Genomic DNA, 19,221 nt, shown 5'->3' with positions numbered 1-19,221 from the left:
AACATGTTTGAAAAATGGCATTTTTTTTCGACATAGTATAGTAAGGCGTTTTTTTGCGCCAAAATTCATGATGATTTTTTATTCAAAGAAAACCTTTCTGGAGTGTTTTTCACGCCCTCCTTTACATTATTTCATCATATGGCACGTTTTTACAACATGTTGAAAAATCGCATTTTTTTCGACATAGTATAGTAAGGCGTTTTTTTGCGCCAAAATTCATGATGATTTTTTATTCAAAGAAAACCTTTCTGGAGTGTTTTTCACGGCCTCGTTCACATTATTTCATCATATGGCACGTTTTTACAACATGTTGAAAAATCGCATTTTTTTTCGACATAGTATAGTAAGGCGTTTTTTTGCGCCAAAATTCCTGATGATTTTTTTTTCAAAGAAAACCTTTCTGGAGTGTTTTTCACTGCCTGCTTTACATTATTTCATCATATGGCACGTTTTTACAACATGTTTGAAAAATGGCATTTTTTTTCGACATAGTATAGTAAGGCGTTTTTTTGCGCCAAAATTCATGATGATTTTTTATTCAAAGAAAACCTTTCTGGAGTGTTTTTCACGGCCTCCTTTACATTATTTCATCATATGGCACGTTTTTACAACATGTTTGAAAAATGGCATTTTTTTTCGACATAGTATAGTAAGGCGTTTTTTTGCGCCAAAATTCATGATGATTTTTTATTCAAAGAAAACCTTTCTGGAGTGTTTTTCACGCCCTCCTTTACATTATTTCATCATATGGCACGTTTTTACAACATGTTGAAAAATCGCATTTTTTTTCGACATAGTATAGTAAGGCGTTTTTTTGCGCCAAAATTCCTGATGATTTTTTTTTTCAAAGAAAACCTTTCTGGAGTGTTTTTCACAGCCTCCTTTACATTATTTCATCATATGGCACGTTTTTACAACATGTTGAAAAATGGCATTTTTTTTCGACATAGTATAGTAAGGCGTTTTTTTGCGCCAAAATTCCTGATGATTTTTTTTTTCAAAGAAAACCTTTCTGGAGTGTTTTTCACAGCCTCCTTTACATTATTTCATCATATGGCACGTTTTTACAACATGTTTGAAAAATGGCATTTTTTTTCGACATAGTATAGTAAGGCGTTTTTTTGCGCCAAAATTCATGATGATTTTTTTTTCAAAGAAAACCTTTCTGGAGTGTTTTTCACAGCCTCCTTTACATTATTTCATCATATGGCACGTTTTTACAACATGTTTGAAAAATGGCATTTTTTTTCGACATAGTATAGTAAGGCGTTTTTTTGCGCCAAAATTCATGATGATTTTTTTTTTCAAAGAAAACCTTTCTGGAGTGTTTTTCACGCCCTCATTTACATTATTTTATCATATGGCAGGTTTTTACAACATGTTTGAAAAATGGCATTTTTTTTCGACATAGTATAGTAAGGCGTTTTTTTGCGCCAAAATTCATGATGATTTTTTATTCAAAGAAAACCTTTCTGGAGTGTTTTTCACGGCCTCTTTTACATTATTTCATCACATGGCACGTTTTTACAACATGTTGAAAAATCGCATTTTTTTTTCGACATAGTATAGTAAGGCGTTTTTTTGCGCCAAAATTCCTGATGATTTTTTTTTCAAAGAAAACCTTTCTGGAGTGTTTTTCACAGCCTGCTTTACATTATTTCATCATATGGCACGTTTTTACAACATGTTTGAAAAATGGCATTTTTTTTCGACATAGTATAGTAAGGCGTTTTTTTGCGCCAAAATTCATGATGATTTTTTTTTCAAAGAAAACCTTTCTGGAGTGTTTTTCACAGCCTGCTTCACATTATTTCATCATATGGCACGTTTTTACAACATGTTTGAAAAATGGCATTTTTTTTCGACATAGTATAGTAAGGCGTTTTTTTGCGCCAAAATTCATGATGATTTTTTTTTTTCAAAGAAAACCTTTCTGGAGTGTTTTTCACGGCCTCTTTCACATTATTTCATCATATGGCACGTTTTTACAACATGTTGAAAAATCGCATTTTTTTTCGACATAGTATAGTAAGGCGTTTTTTTGCGCCAAAATTCTTGATGATTTTTTTTTCAAAGAAAACCTTTCTGGAGTGTTTTTCACAGCCTCCTTTACATTATTTCATCATATGGCACGTTTTTACAACATGTTGAAAAATGGCATTTTTTTTCGACATAGTATAGTAAGGCGTTTTTTTGCGCCAAAATTCATGATGATTTTTTTTTCAAAGAAAACCTTTCTGGAGTGTTTTTCACAGCCTGCTTTACATTATTTCATCATATGGCACCTTTTTACAACATGTTTGAAAAATGGCATTTTTTTTCGACATAGTATAGTAAGGCGTTTTTTTGCGCCAAAATTCATGATGATTTTTTATTCAAAGAAAACCTTTCTGGAGTGTTTTTCACGCCCTCCTTTACATTATTTCATCATATGGCAGGTTTTTACAACATGTCAAAAAAAATTGCATTTTTTTTCGACATAGTATAGTAAGGCGTTTTTTTTGCGCCAAAATTCATGATGTTTTTTTTTCAAAGAAAACCTTTCTGGAGTGTTTTTCACGCCCTCCTTTACATTATTTCACCATATGGCACGTTTTTACAACATGTTGAAAAAATCGCTTTTTTTTTTGACATAGTCAATGTTCCCTGTAATTTTTCCTGAGTCTGAGCAAACACACAAACTCCCTGAGCGTTCCTTGGACCACTGTGAGCAACATCAGACGTGTGCACTGTGGTCACACCAGCATCACATCCATTCAAGTTACATGGTTCATTAAAAGAATCAAATTACAGCATTTACATTTCTGTTAAAACACTTTGTCAACAGGAGCCAGTTGAAGGCTGCAGTGATTTTAGTGACACTACAATGTATAAGAGTGAAGTTATTGAATATTTGTCTCTCTTTACTGTTGCAGAGGTTTTGCAAATTGCAGACGGATCCTGTTCACTCCATAGACACCAATGTTATTCCTGTAGCTTGAAAGACAGCTACTTTTGATAAAACTGGGCTTGTAGCACATTGTCTGCCTTGCAACAATGGGAAAGAGGCACCGTTTATGTTTTGACAACCTATATCTAATGAGTTATTGATGCTGGAAGTCCGAATCTGTGAATATCTTTCCAACTTTACTGAACTTGGGGCCACTACCACCTAAGGAGTGATATATTTAATTCTGAAAAAAGCATTTAGCCATACTTAAAGCTTTAAGTGCTTTATTAACACGGAACTAAAAATTTTGTATTGTTTTATTATCACAGGTTCTGTCTGAAAAGAGGTGGCATCATTTTAAACAGTGAAATCAAACTAATAAAATGTAATGACCAACCAGTGAGTAATACTGGATTCTGCAAAAACATAAACAACTTTTTTAAAATCTAAATCTTATCTTAACACAGTTAATGTATTAACTTATTTTTGTGTGTATGCATGTATTTATTGATTTATTTAGTACTGTTAACATATCAGAGTTCTGAGTGAGTTTTTCTTAAGATAGACAAAGGCCATTTATTGATTACATATAGGCTGTTAAATGTTTATTAAAAACTGAAAAGCATTTTAAAAAAACAAGTTAGGCATTTATTGAGTCACTAAAATACTGTAGAGTACAGACCACATCAGCATGATTATAAGCATCCTCTGGTAAATTAACAACCAGATACTGATGTCTCTCACCATATGGACTTCAGGAGATGACTGGGGGATGATAAACTGTGACCTACTGGTTGGGTTCTCTCTGTTCTCATGTTTCTTACATGTTTGTCCCTGACAGCCGGGTCATAATGTTTTTTGAGCAACACACCATACTATGACGTTTTTACAATGATAGTTCTACTATGGAACCAGTTTGACATGTTCAGGTGTTCTTTGTGTGAAAACTCAGAGATTTCAGGGATCAGAAGGTGGTTTTCGACTTTCTTTGTTAACTTTCTGCTTCAACTTTAAACTAAATTTCCTTCACTAAGCCAGCCCTCTGGACTTCCAGTAAGCTGTGTTCCTATTGGCTGTCCAGGTGGCTGCTTGGTGTTATCAGGAACACCTGAGCAGCTCAGTGTCTTCCTGCTTTATTTAGCTGCAGACAAACATTTCCTCTGTTTCTCTTCACCACAGAACCGGGTTTGGCTCCATTGCTTTAGTTTGTTTTTTAAGGCGTTGGCTTGCAGCTTCCAGCAGTAAAATCGTCTTTAATGTGTTTCTTGGTGTGTTTTAGGGCTTTGTACTGGATAGTTGTCTTGGTAAATGTGGTTCTTTGGCCACAGTTAGCACATGGTGCTAATGTGTGCAGTGATTAGTGGATTTGCTGCAGCTGAGTTGTGTCTTTATCTTGGCTGTAGTGAGTCTTCAGAGGTTTTTGCTCAGACACATTCTGTATTCTTGTTTGTGAACCAACTTTGGTTGTCCAGAAGGTAAGAGTTCCTGTCCTGATTCTCTGTTCTCAGAGGTTCTCTGGTAGGCTGTAGTAGACTTTAGTGTTTAGGTTGTGCTAGTTTGGTTTTTGTATGGTTTCATTTGGACGACTATCTTGAGGCCCCTCCATGTGATTTAGTGAGGTTTTCTGGAACAGTTCTACAAAGCAACCTGCAGCAGAAGAGCCTTTGAGAGTTTTTAGGAAGTTCTGGAGACCAGACTTTAGAACAGCAGAAACATTTGTCAGCAGTTTGAGCAGGAGAAGGTGATCTTCAGAGTAGAAATGAGACGGAAACCTTCTTGACCCGTGTGGTGAGGTCCTGTACCAAGAGTTTGAGCAGGTTGTGAAGAGTCTGTAGTTCTTTGGTCTGAAAGCACAAGAAGAGTCGACTCATTAAAGCAGAAAACAGGAGATATTGTTGGTTCTTCTGTCGCTCTGCAGTTTCCTTAGACTGAATATCAAGTTTATATTTTAAATGATTTCCCATGTGAGCCCAAGAAGACTTCAATAAACTCCCTCCATCCCCTGGACACAACATATTTTATCACCATGTTAAATCTTTTTTTAAAATATGTTTTTGAGTTTTAATCATAGTTTTTTTCTCTTTGCTTGTTTAGTTTTGTCATCTGTGTAAAAGGTGCTAAACAAATAAAGTTGAATTGATAAACTGAATAATTGACTAACTCATGATTGTGACAACAGAAGTATTTTCATTGTGATTTAAGGGTTTGTTTCATTTTTAAGGCTGGTGTTAAAATCTTGACAGAAAAAAGATTAAAGAAATAAACTACATTTAAAAAAAAAAGCAATTAAATTAAAGGAAAAAACATTTAATACAATACAGCTTTTAAAAAGAAAATTAAACATTAAATACAAAACAGACAAAATATTTAATTGAATAATTAAACAGAAGATACAAAACATGTAATTATGAAATTAAACAAAACTTTTGAAACAAAAATATTAAACATTAAAGATGAAATATTTTAGATAATTAAACATTTAAAAAATACAATTAAACAAGAAGAATATTAAACATTAAAAAAATACAAACCGTTTAATTAGATTATTAAATATTTAAAAAGACAAAACATTTAATTAAAAAATTAAATGTTTAATTAGAAAATTAAATCTTAAAGACAATAAAACTTTAAATGGGAATTAAACAGAAAATACAATGAAGCATTTAAAAAGAAAATTAAACATTAAAAGGTGGTAAAACATTTAAAAAGAAAAACCTTAACAAAGATTTAATTGAAAAATTAAACTTCTGGGAAGAAAAGGAAATTTTTCAAACAAGCCGATAAAACATTTGAAAAAACAACAAACATTAAAAAGACAAAACATTTGGAAATCAAATCAGACATTAGAAAAGAATAAAAGGTGAGAAAAGAGCAAAACTAAACATTTAAGAAGAATCAAACTAAAGACAAAACATTTGAAAAGACACCAGTTAAACTTTAGAAGATCAAATTAAACAGAGGAGACAATAAAATGATCAAAAAGAGCAAAAACAGATTAAGGTCTTAATGCTTTTTCTAGTCTGAAATGAAAACATCAAGTTGTTTCTTCAAACATTTCCTCTTTCTATGTTCTTGGTTTGATTGTGGACAGATTTACTAAGAACTCATTTCAGAAAACTGCTTTCCAGATAAAGTCTACTAGTAGTTGAAGGCATTGATCAAACTAATGTTACCTTCTGATCTCCACAAACTTTACTGTTCAGTGAAGAGAATCAAAGTTTGTTGAGGATTTCTAAAAAACCCACAGGTGAAGGTCTGAGAAGAACTCAGATGGATGGTCTAAATGTGAAATCAAGACTCATGGTCACAAGTTTTAAGGCTTCTGTTAACCAGAAAGTTCAAACTAACAGAGAAGTACTGAGAAACCTTTAAGATTTCAGTCCTCAGACTGTCTAAAGGTTCAAACTAACAGAGAACTACTCAAGAACTTTAAGGTTTTCAGTCCTCAGACTGTCTGAAGGTTCAAACTAACAGAGAACTACTCAGGAACTTCAAAGATATCAGTCCTTGGACTGTCTGAAGGTTCAAACTAACAGAGAACTACTCAGGAACTTAGAAGATATCAGTCCTTGGACTGTCTGAAGGTTCAATCTAACAGAGAACTACTGTGGGACTTAGAAAGTTTCAGCCCTCAGACTGTCTGAAAGCTCAGGTCCTGAGGACTCGGGAGGTGTGGAGGCTTTGGAAAGTCTTGGAACTGAGGGTTCAACCCTCCAGCACAAAGGCTGAAGTCCAACCTCCTGAGAAAAATGGTCGAGTTGAGACTCGAATTAAAAAAAAAACTCGAAAACATCAAAAAATAGATGATAAATGCGCAAAAAAAAGAAGAATTAGTATCTGAGCGAATAGCTCAGGGGGATAAGAAGACAGACTACAGACTGGAAGGTCGCAGGTTCAAGACCAGCCACCGGCAGTTTTCTTTCTTTGTCTTTGTCAGGATTTTGAGAAAATTTAAGAAGTGTCTGGTCTTGAACCAGCGACCTGCAGCTCCATAGGCAAATCCTTAACTCACTGAGCTACAGATCAGATACAAAGAAATAAATTCGTCGTCCCTTTGACATCGTAGTTCCTGAAGTGACCACATGGGTGGAGCCAAGGCGGAGTCTGGGTGGAGTCAGGGCGGAGAGTAGGCGGGGAGGTGGGTGGCGGCCTCCCCCCTCTACTCCCCCACCTACCCCCACCGCCCACCACACCTTCCCCCACCCCACGAGTTCTTCGAGTCTCCACGAGTTCTTCGAGTCTCGACAGGTTTTCCCCAGTTTCTGGAGTTTCCACCAGGTCAGAGGCAGAACAAGTTGTCATGAAGAGGTGTTGAAGTCGGTCAGGATGGACTGACTTTTTACAGCGACTAGAAGGAAGACGACTAGAAGAGCAGGTCTTTAACCACCATCCATAAAATCCATGGAGTCGGCTCCACAGAAATGAAAGAAGGTCAACTTTTATCAACCTCCATCCAGATCTTCAACTTCATATCTTTACTTGGAGATTTTTAGCACCACAAACCTTTAGTATCACACTTTATTATCATTTATTAGGACTTTAATGGAATCCACCAGCAGATTTAGTTTTTGTTGACAAACTTTATTCTTGTCATCGTGGGACTGCAGTATTTAAAACTGTTCCTTCTATTTGACCTCATGTTTATTAGTTTTAGTGGAGAACGTTATTTTAATTGTCCATTAGTCTCTTAAAAACCAAATAATAAATTGGATTAGTCAGGAGCTTTAAATTTCTTACTTTGTCAAATTTTAAATGACAAAAATGTAAAAATAAAGCGTTTTGAGACAATTTGACCTGTAATCGGTGTTATATAAATAAAATTGAATTAAAACTGTATGTATCTTGTAATGTTGGAGTAATTCAGCCATACATGTTGGAAAACACATTTTCTTTGTCCATTAATCTGTTGATTGTTTTCTCCACTAATTCATTTCTTGTTTTGGTTTATAAAATGTCAAACCCAAATATATTCAGTTTACTGTCATAAAAACCAAAAAGATTTACATTCATGATACAGGAATCGGGCAGTTTTTCACTTTTTATCTTAGTTTAGTCAGAAAGATAGTTGATAACTTGTGAATTTTTGCAGCTTGTGAGCCGTAGAAGGTTTTAATCTTTGGGGCCGAGTGTCAGAAAACATTAAGAAACCAACATCAACAAAACATTCAACAAAGATTTGAACATCATTAAAGGGAAACCCAACTTTTGCATGACAATGTCAAATTAAAGGACATTTATTTCCAACATAAATGTGTGATATTCATCCTCTGGAGCTTTCTCTTCACATCGTCTTCCACCTGGACTGGTCTGGTTGGGAGCATGTGCAACAAACATTTGAAAAACTGCACTTTAACATCAATGAATGACACTGAAGTTTAATCTCTACATAAATGAGACTGAGTCTGGATGTGCTGCTCTGTCATTAACTCCTAAGTTTAGGGAAAGTTCAAACAAAAGATGACAGTTCAGATAAGACTTGAGAATGAGCTTATTTTGAACAAACATCTCAGACTTTCTGAGCTTCAGCACCTCTAGCAAGATATTTTAACAACAAGCAACTCAAGAGATCCAGAAGTTGGAGAGAGTTAGCTTTAGATGAGCCAAAAAACATATGGGACGCTAACCTAGCAAACATTTCAGACTTTTCTCTGTGAATTCAAAGAAATAATTTCCTATTTAATGACAGAGCTACACATCTTAACTCAGTCTCATTAAAACAGACTCTAATTCAGTGTCATCCATCCATATTAAAGTGCACTTACCCAAAATGTTTGTTGCATGAGCTCCAACAAAACCTGTCCAGGTAGAAGGCCACTTTGACAAACAGGAAGTGGAAGATTCCAAGCAGATTTATAGAAGGGGGAACCGGACTGTACTAAGTGTGGTCCAGTATAGAGGGGTGTTTTGTGGGTTTTTAAGGCTGATAATGATTATTAGTGAGACATTTGGAGTAGATATTCATTTGCAGTAAATGAAAGTATTTAAAATCTTGGAGTTAAACTTAGAAGAACACAAACTCTAACAGAAAACTTTGTTGATATGTTTTTGTTTTGTTTACAGATGTTAAGTTAAAGGAGTTTTATTCGTGATGTATAACCAATCAAATCACTCCAGAAGACAGAGCGACCACAGGTAGATAAAGGTTCAGAGCCAAAGTAAATGTATTTATTACCAGTAAAAAATCAATAACCAATTATCAGTAAATCAATCAGCCCACAATTACTACAATTCTACAATGTATGTCTCTTTCCTTTGAATTGTTATTTGTACAATATACGATGTATGTGATGTATAGATGTATGTATTTCATCATATAGGACGTTTTTACTACATGAAGAAAACCTTTCTGGAGTGTTTTTCACGGCCTCTTTTACATTATTTCATCATATAGCACGTTTTTACAACATGTTGAAAAATCGCATTTTTTTTCGACATAGTATAGTAAGGCGTTTTTTTGCGCCAAAATTCATGATGATTTTTTTTTTTCAAAGAAAACCTTTCTGGAGTGTTTTTAACGGCTTCCTTTACATTATTTCATCATACGGCACGTTTTTACATGTTGAAAAATCGCATTTTTTTTCGACATAGTATAGTAAGGCGTTTTTTGGACCACATGCTAAACTATGACATTTGTTGAACCAAAGGTTATACTATGACGTTTTTAGAGTGACATGCTAAACTATGACGTTTTTAGAGTGACATGCTATACTATGACGTTTTTAGAGTGACATGCTAAACTATGACGTTTTTAGAGTGACATGCTATACTATGACGTTTTCAGAGCGACATGCTATACTATGACGTTTTTAGAGCGACATGCTATACTATGACGTTTTCAGAGCGACATGGTATACTATGACGTTTTTAGAGCGACATGCTAAACTATGACGTTTTCAGAGCGACATGCTATACTATGACGTTTTTAGAGTGACATGCTATACTATGGCGTTTTTAGAGCGACATGCTATACTATGACGTTTTTAGAGTGACATGCTATACTATGACGTTTTCAGAGCGACATGCTATACTATGACGTTTTTAGAGCGACATGCTATACTATGACGTTTTTAGAGCGACATGCTATACTATGACGTTTTTAGAGCGACATGCTATACTATGACGTTTTTAGAGCGACATGCTATACTATGACGTTTTTAGAGCGACATGCTATACTATGACGTTTTTAGAGCGACATGCTATACTATGACGTTTTTAGAGTGACATGCTATACTGACGTTTTCAGAGCGACATGCTATACTATGACGTTTTTAGAGTGACATGCTATACTATGACGTTTTCAGAGCGACATGCTATACTATGACGTTTTTAGAGTGACATGCTATACTATGACGTTTGTTGAACCACATGCTAAACTATGACGTTTGTTGAACCAAAGGTTATACTATGACGTTTTCAGAGCGACATGCTATACTATAATGTTTTTTGGTCATAGTATAGTATGTGGCTCAAAAAACGTCATAGTATAGCATGTTGATCTAAAAACGTCTTAGTATAGCATAGGGCTGGGCGATAAATTGATTTTATCGATTAATTCGAGTTTGTACTTAATGTCGATTTGTTTTAATGAAAATCGATTTTCTCATCAACATCCGCCACCAACGCCTTCCCGCTGGGCTCCCGTAGTTCAGAGTGCGCCCCCCTCCCCCCCCGCGCTTGATACACAAACAACATGGCGGCGAGCGGTGCAGATCTAAAGACACGTGTCCACTAGATGCTATTTTCCCGCACGGCAACGCACCACATCTGAAAATGGCACGACGACGGGCGGTCACTAGCGGACCACAACATGGTCACATGACAGCTCTGACCAACAGCAGGACGCTACGTGGTCACATGACCGAGCTTTCAGCTGGACAGTCCTGCAGACAAGTCGGGTAAACACAGCGGCTCGGCCTCAAACTTTCCCTTTTACTTCAAAAAACACGTCAGCGAAAAGTATTTCTGAAAGGATTTGAGGCAGAAATAATCTGCAGCAGCTGAATCTGTCCTGGTTTTATGTCACTGACGCCTAGTTTAGAAGTTTGAGGACAGTTTCACAATGCGTGGAATCTCCGCACGCAGCATCTAATTTGCATAAAGAAGAAGTCAGCCTACTTTATGCAAATGAGCTGCAGCCCTCTCCAGGTAAACACACCTGATCACAGCTGGAAACGCACTGCAACCAGACCAGCATGCAGTATGCTGCGCATTTCCAGTTACAATCAGGTGTGTTTACCCAGAGGGCTGCAGCTCATTTGCATAAAGTAGACTGGACTCTGGCGTGCAGAGATTAGGTAGGGGGCAAAATTTTTTGGGATAAATCATGAATCGGGATTTTTTGTGAAAAATGGGAGATTTTTTTAGGCCATATCGCCCAGCCCTAGTACTCATTTTAGTCTCCCTGCGGTCATTTTAGGTCTTTTGTGGTGTATTTAAGTGTCTTTTCAGTCATTTTGAATCTACTTAAAACTTTAGCAATTTTGTGGTCTTTTTAAAATGTCTTTGGTTACTTTTAGTATTATTTAGTGGTTGTTTTGTGTGTATTTGTCATCGTCCTCCTTCTCCTTTTGGTCATGTCAAGTCATTTTGTGCTAATTTACAGTCCATTGTGGTTGTTTTTTGGTGGCTTTGGGGTCATTTGGAGACTGGTTGTGGTAATTTTGGGTCTTTTGTGGTTGTTTTGAGTCTCATTGTGGTCATGTTTAGTCTCCTTGTGGTCATTTTATGTCTGTTTGTGGTCATTTTGGGTCTTCTGCAGGCACTTTTAGTCCATTTTTTTATGTCTTTGGTTACTTGCTTCTTCTTTTGGTCATGTCAAGTAATATTGTTGTAATTTATAGTCCATTGTGGTTGTTTTTAGTGTCTTTGGGTATTTTTAGTCTATCTGCGGTTGTTTTGAGTGTAGTTTGTCCCTTACAGTCTTGTAAACATCACACCTGAATCCCTACTGTGTCTCTATCTGCATTTCTGGCTGTCTTCAGGAAACATCTGCCTTTGTAACTTTAGCGACCTCTGGTGGCTAAAACACAAAGCTGTTGCAAACGTGAAACTGGGATGTATGTCAGTGTGTTGCAGTGAACATGCAGAGTTTCTTGTTTTGTAGAGTTTTTCATGGACTCCTGCAGTCAAACGTTGGACCATAACAGGCATCATAGTGTTAAAGTGATACATAATACAGTGCAGGAACTACCAGCATGTAAAATGTTTTAGATGCACATCATATAAGCCTCCTGTTTACTGCTGTAAACAGTGAAGGAGAGCAGATACATGTCTATAGATAAAAAAGCAGACATGGCACACACATCTGAAACATATTCACAGACAATTTATTCTTGATTGAAATTATTTCACATCATAGTTGTTATTTTTCCTGTTGAAGATCTTTTGTATTTTTATTACAACAGCCACAGAGCAGCAGCAGCAATAATAATAATAATAATAATAATAATAATAATCATAATAATAATAACCCAGCAGGAGAAGCAGATCAATGCGACTGAAAGACTGAAAAAGAGAGAAACATGACGGGCGCCCCTTTTCCAGCTGCCAAAAACAGGATTTATTTACTACAAGGAATGGGAGATAGTTGTTGTTTGTCTTCAGTCTGTCAGATCAGTGAACCAGTGCCACGTCTGACCCTGTTCCTTCCATAACAACTGTTAAGACTCGAGCACAGCTGTACACGACTCGACACGGTAGAAACTCTTTCCAGGTTGTGAAGAATAAAAAAGAGATGACAGAAGTGGCTGAGGAGGGGGGAGAGAAGCGCAGTGAGCTCCACAGGATACAACATGTTCTACAGTAACACAAAAACCTTCATCACCACCTGCTGCAGCTCCACCAGGCCTTTCTCAAAGGAACGCTTCTGGGAAATCTGCTTTCATGCCTGATTAGACGAGACGCACTCTCAGGTTTAACGTGAAGCTACAGCCAGGAGCTAGTTAGCTTAGCCACCGTTTTACCTCCTGATGGGTTTTTGTGGCACCTAAACTTTCTGGAGACATGCTGAGATATTGAAAGCATAACTACGACCTTCTGCAGTGCGAGTGTTGCATTATGGGTAGTTAAGGCTCCTTTTAAAGTGTTTTGCTGCCACACAGGGAGAAGTTAGCTAAAAAGTAGCGTAAAGAAGCATCTTGTTGTTTTAGAGGTGGACTCTTTAGCTTTAGCAGGCTGCTGTAACCTCCTACAGAATCGCTGTTATTAGTTTTTCACAATTAGAAATGGTTAGTGACTGAAACTGTTGCTCCCAGCTTTCACTTTATTTGCTAAACTCGTGTTATTTCAGAGACAGTGTCTTGTTCTTTCTAGTGTAGTTGTAACCCTGTTGCGAGGTTTTTGTCTGATCGAGCTGACATTCACTAAGATTAAATGTCCCTAATAAATGAAAATGCACGATAAATACAATGAATAGCACTGGATTCCTATTTCTTATGTGTTACTTTGTGATTTTTGAGGGAAAAAAAGAAACTCATCAATGCAAAGCATTTGATGTTGATTATAATGACATCAGCTTAAGTTTCAATTGTTTTTATGCAGATTTTCTATTTGAAATCCTAAATGGAAATGATGGGACTTACAAATGACAGAGTTAGCTAATAAATGATGTCAATTGGAGACAAAAATGTCAAATGTGACCATGACAGTCATGCTTTAATTCTCATTGTAAGTTTTAAATGTATTTCTTGGTAAATATTGAGCTGAAGAGCTTGGCTTTTTTATTTTTTATATTTAATTTATATGGCAAGTCAATGTGCAATTTGATATTTCCTGCAAATATTTTACCCCTGGTGATGAGAAAATTGTAACTTTCATCACATTAACACAAGAAACTAACAGTAAAGATCTTATTTCCATCTTGTTTCTGACTATATTTATCAGTTTGAAGCTGTCTCAATTGCTTGTTTTCTATTTTAATGGCACCGACGTGAAATTTGGCTCCACCTGCTGTTTAATTCAACAGCAGTGGATAGAAACAGGCATTAATTTAGCATTTTCTGTAGCTAAATTTCTTGAATTTGTCATAATTTAGATGGAAACTATTTATTGTGAGTTTGCCAACCAACTTTTTCCACTCTACTTTTTCCAAAAAGAGACTTTACATGTGACTCAGTGAGTTTTAAAGCTTCTTGAAGAAGCATTTTGTTGCTTTTTAGCGGTTTTCCAGGTGACACGCTAAGATAAGCTAACCGGCTGCTGGCTGTAGCTTCACGTTGCATGAATTAAAATGATTTTGTATCAGTCTTTGTCCTCTAACTCCCCTTTTTTAAATAAAAAAAGTGAGAAAGTGCATTTCCCAAAAACATCAAACTGCTCCTTTAACCCATTCACACTTTAAAAAACACATCAGGGATAAAATGAAGTTACAGTAAAATCAGGCTGAATTATCAGTTCGCTGATGTGTGGAACCACCAACTTTATTTAAAAACGATAATGGCCAGTCAGCGTGGTCCACCTCTGAAATGATTATCTGAAGAACATTCTCAACGAAACAAATATTTTCACCTTTTTGATATAAAAATGGCCTCATTTAAATGAATAAATCTCAGCTTCAGTCCAAAAGTGCCAAAAGTCTTATTGGCTTTTTTAGAAAATCGTTCTCATGCCACGAGTAGATCCACTCAGAAGACAGTCGGTAGGATCTCTCTGTTTCAGTCCTCAACCTCGGTGAGATAGTGATCGAACCCTTTATCATATTTTATAAAATAAAAATTACAAAATAAAAACATCAGATGACGCAGCGACACGTACGTGCAAAATAAAAACCGAGAACACAGGAAACAAATGATTAAAGTGATCAAAACGAAGAAACTTAAAAATGCGTTGAAAACATTATTTTTTTTAGATTACAGTGCACTTTGTGTGAAAAATAAACAAAACAACCACACACATTAAGATGAAGGCAACAGCAGCCTGCCGATAAAAGGAGGCCGAGAGGAGGATGAAGAAGAAGAGGGGGAGGATTCAAAAAGAGAGGAAGGTAGAAGACGACTATATACACTCGTATGTACATCATACAGGATATGAAAGAGCACGATGTCCTAAAGCTAGACCCCAACATGATGGCCGGACACAAACCCAGTCCACAGGCCCAACACAAAACTGTCATGGCACCCAATAAATAGGAAACAAAGCGCCTGGTGGCGGACGGCGTCCTGTCCTCTGATTCAGCAAACATCCGCAGCATTCTGCAGGTCGAATAAATAAAACGGATGGATGCAGTTGTTTCTCCTTTTTTTTCTTTGTTTTCCATTTAAAAGACAAATCCAGCCGAAACCACACGTTGGACAGAGATGCAGTGTGTCAGGGCAGTTACCACATCGTATGAAACACAACAAACAGGCAACATTTCCAGGGAATGTAGACGGCGGGCAAATCAAAGGCTTCCAATGTCCCTTATTGTGATTGATTATGTACAATAATTCAGTCCCATCCTGTGACGAGGCCTAGAAACGTCCCCCGTGTGTTATGGCGTCATATAAACGGAGCAGGACGATTGAAAACAGGTGGTAGAAATCAGCAGCTCGTCCACTAAGAGGCACTGCGACCTTCACTCGGACCTCAGAAACGGCACCGAACAGTGTTTGTCCACAGGCGGAGACTGAAACAGAACAGTGAAGATGTTTGGCAAGCGTCCTTTCTCCGTCTCAGACATCGTCCCAAACCAGAAAAATAGCGGAGGATATGAAAATATACAACTCTCAGCTGGTGATGCGTCTCCTTTAACACGTCCACGCTCCACGGAGATCCACGAGTGGCCGCCCTCGACCAAAACAGAAGGACTCGGGACAAAATCCAGGAGGTTTTAAAGACACAACTTATAAATATGAGGCAGTCCCAGACCACCAAGCTACTGCTACACAACAGTCCTGTTAAATAGTACGGGGAGGGCGTCAGTATGTACACTGAAAGCAAACGAAAAGGGGACCGGTGATGCCGTTTGACTTTCCTGCAGAGCTCCTGAAATGTCGTCACTGGGGTTTGTTTTTTTTTTTTCTCATATATATATATATAGAAACACACAATATATGAAAGCACAGATGTCTGGAAAAATATGTTAATTCAAGTTGATAAAAACCATTTTTTTGTGTTTGTGTGTGTCGCATGTGAGGAGTAGGCACAGTCTTCTTTTCTCTGAGGTAGCACCTCATTTTTCCCAATGAAAGACTCAAATCTGACGGCAGAGAGAGACAGAGAGCGAGGACTTGGACAGTTCGACTCGGAGAGCTACATGGAGGATCGGATCAGAACCGGAATGTGAGCTGCTGCTGGAGGGACGGGATTCGATTCAGGAGGTTCAGGAGGAGCGCCGAGGCCGGGAGAGGAAAGACAGAGAGACAAGCGTCCTGAATGTCCTCTGGTGTTCTCAGTAAAAACCAGGTCCAAGCGTCGGCCAGACAGAACTACGGGGAGCGACGAGGTCCACAAAGTCACTTAGATGAAGCTGACGAAGGCTCCTCCTCCTCCTCCCAGTGTGTCGGACGTCCTCCTGGTTTAAAGATAGCGTTGGTGGAGATGGTTGTCGTGTTGTGTGTGTGTGTGTGCAGTGTGTGTGCAGTGTGTGTGTGTGCAGTGTGTGTGTACATGTGTGTCTGGCCACGTATGCAGATGGAGGAAGGACAGCGGATCACCAGGCCTCCGTGTACCGAACGTCCACGTCCTTCAGGTTGGGCAGTTTGGCCTGAAGACAAAACACAGAAAAAACTGTTAGAAAACGTTAAATTAACTGTTGCTGCTTCATCTGGTGGATTACAGTCAATTTAACCCTCCTGTTGTCCTCATTTATGGGCACCAAAAAACACTGTTTCCTTGTCTGAAAAAAAATCAAAAAATTCAGCAAAAAAATCCCCCAAATTTCAGAAAATTTGCAAAACCTTCTGGAAGAAATTTCCAATAATTCCTTAAAAGTTTTATTTTAAAAAAGCTCCCAAATTTGGCAAGAAAATTCTTGTAAATATTTTCAAAAAATGAGTAAAAATCTTCCAAAAAAAAAAAAAAAAATCTAAAGGGATTACATATTTATCAGTAAAACTTCTATTATTTTCTTTAAGAACATTCACATAAAGATCAACCAACGTCCAGCGAATTTCACTGGATTTTGGTTGATTTTTATGTGAATGTTCTTAATAAATATTTTTAACATTTCTTTTTTCCACCAAAATATGTTCAAAGATTTCCCAAAAATGTTGAAAATGTGGACATCAGAAGTTTCACTGTGAAAATATGTTTTTATTTTCCACATTTTCAAACTTTAAAATGGGTCAATTTTGACCCGCAGGATGACATGAGGGTTAAAGATACAGTGGTGTCATCTGCATGTCAACATATTACAATATCTCACTAGAAATTGCAAAATCTGTTAAATCTACACATTTTCCCCACATTATTTAGCCCTAGTGAGGAACCAACTTTAACTGCCAAGTTAGTAGAAGATGTCTTGATTTTAAAAAGGAGAGAAAACCAGATTTTCTTCCATTCGGGTCTAATAATCTGTTTACAGAAGGACTGGTGCAAATAGTAATTTCTGAGCTCTGGATATTCAGGCCAAATTAATGACAAACATCCGACCCAATATTCGGTTTCGAGAACTTTGATCTTGCTTCGGAGTCCGACAGCATTAGCATAGCATTAGCATGGACATCTTCGGCTTCTGTCTTCTGTTCGGATACCACCACAACTACTGAATATTTGGATATATGGGTCCAGCTCTAGTGTACAGTTGGTGTTTTTACCTTGAGGTCCTCGTATGTGTCGGCGGTGAGTTTGGTGCTGTTCATGTTCAGACTGCAGAGACTCTTCATGGCTGAAACAGACACACATTTACAGTTAACGATGATGACTTAGTTGTCATTTTAAGTCTCTTTGTGGTTCTTTAGTCTCTTTTTGGTTATTTGGAGTCTCTTCTTGGTCCTTCAAGATGTCTGTGTGGTCATTTTGTGGTATTTTTTAATCTCTTTGAGGTCATATTTACTCTCTTTGTGACTGTTTTAAATCTTTATGTGTTCTAATTTGTCTCCTTTTAATCATGTCAAGTAATTTTGTGGTCATTTTTAGTCTCTTGGTTGTCATTTTAAATGTCTTTATGGCTGTTTAGTCTCTTTTTGGCCCTTCAAGATCTCTGTGTGGTCATTTCAGGTTATTTTGTGGTCTTATTAATCTCTTTGAGATTGCCAAGAAATTTTTAGGTAATTGTTAAGCTCTTTATGGTTGTTTAGCCTGTTCTTGGTTATTTTGAGTCTCTTTTTGGTCCTTCAAGGTCTCTTTGTGGTCTTTTTTAAGTCTTTATGTGTCCTAATGTGTCTCCCTTTGATCATGCCAAGTAATTTTGTGGTCATTTTAAGTCTCTTCATGGTTGTTTAGTCTCTTTTAGGTCATTTTGAGTCTCTTTTAGGTCATTTGAGTCTCTTTTAGGTCATTTTGAGTCTCTTTTAGGTCATTTTGAGTCTCTTTTAGGTCATTTGAGTCTCTTTTAGGTCATTTTGAGTCTCTTTTAGGTCATTTGAGTCTCTTTTAGGTCATTTTGAGTCTCTTTTTGGTCATTTTGAGTCTCTATTTGGTTCAAGATCTCTGTCTGATCATTTTTCAATGTTTTGGAATCATTGTTCTTGTTTCATGTTGTTAAAGAGTCGGTATGATTTCAGTCCACTAAGATTCTCTTCAGTTCACCACAGCCCTTCTGATGTATTGGTGTATAACTGGTTTGTTTACTTACAACTGAGAGCCAGCAGCCCGGCATCGGTGACTGGAGTCTCACACAGGTTGAGAACCTGAAGACAGGCCAGATGCTCAGATAACAACCTCAGTCCTGCATCTCCAAACTGCAGAGAAACAACAGTCCACACGTCAGACGCTGCCGGGCCGTTTCCAGCTGTTTGTTGTTTACGGTGTTGTGCAGATGTTTACCTGTGTGGACCAGAGGTTGAGCTGTTTGAGTGAAGGCAGCTTGATGAGCTGCTCAGCACAGGCACTGGTGACGTTGGTGAAGGCCAGGCTCAGGTTCTCCAGGTTCCCAAAAGAACCTGAGCTCAGCAGGCGGGCCAGGTCCGCATCCTGTGGAGGAGGGAGGAGATAAAAACAGTCAGATCGAGTTTCGTTTTCAAATTATTGGTATAAAAAGTGTTTGGTGGCGACGCTGTGAACTCACCGTGGACTTGGAGGGCAGAGTGAGTCGTGTTGGGCCTCCTTTTCTTTGCTGAGGAGACAAACGGACAGAAATAAAGATGGCGTCTGAGCTGAAGGCCTTGCAGGAACGTTTCCTGACAGTAGATGGTGTTTGAGAGCAGCTTCAAGGC

At 37.5% G+C, this 19,221-nt stretch overlaps 1 protein-coding gene across 2 annotated transcripts in view; it reads right to left on the bottom strand.

Moving 5' to 3' along the window:
• Positions 1 to 12,234: 12,234 nt before the first annotated feature.
• Positions 12,235 to 19,221, bottom strand: part of cmip (c-Maf inducing protein) — a 71,881-nt gene continuing 64,894 nt past the window's right edge. The window contains exons 17-22 of one of the 2 annotated variants that reach the window (XR_008601163.1): positions 19,074 to 19,121; positions 18,833 to 18,979; positions 18,642 to 18,747; positions 17,662 to 17,732; positions 16,500 to 16,610; positions 12,235 to 16,469 (exon numbers count right to left, since the gene is read on the bottom strand). Coding sequence is in view for 1 of the 2 variants with exons in the window: in XM_055009115.1 (XP_054865090.1) it covers positions 16,557 to 16,610; positions 17,662 to 17,732; positions 18,642 to 18,747; positions 18,833 to 18,979; positions 19,074 to 19,121 (426 nt within the window). In the remaining variant the exon portion in view is untranslated. Of the gene's footprint in view, positions 16,611 to 17,661; positions 17,733 to 18,641; positions 18,748 to 18,832; positions 18,980 to 19,073; positions 19,122 to 19,221 lie in introns of both variants that reach the window. The other variant, XM_055009115.1, reaches the window with a different exon arrangement.

The sequence above is a fragment of the Amphiprion ocellaris genome, chromosome 3 (genome assembly GCF_022539595.1).
Source record: "Amphiprion ocellaris isolate individual 3 ecotype Okinawa chromosome 3, ASM2253959v1, whole genome shotgun sequence".
Lineage (NCBI taxonomy): Eukaryota > Metazoa > Chordata > Actinopteri > Pomacentridae > Amphiprion > Amphiprion ocellaris.
This window is presented reverse-complemented; position numbering and strand designations above follow the sequence as displayed.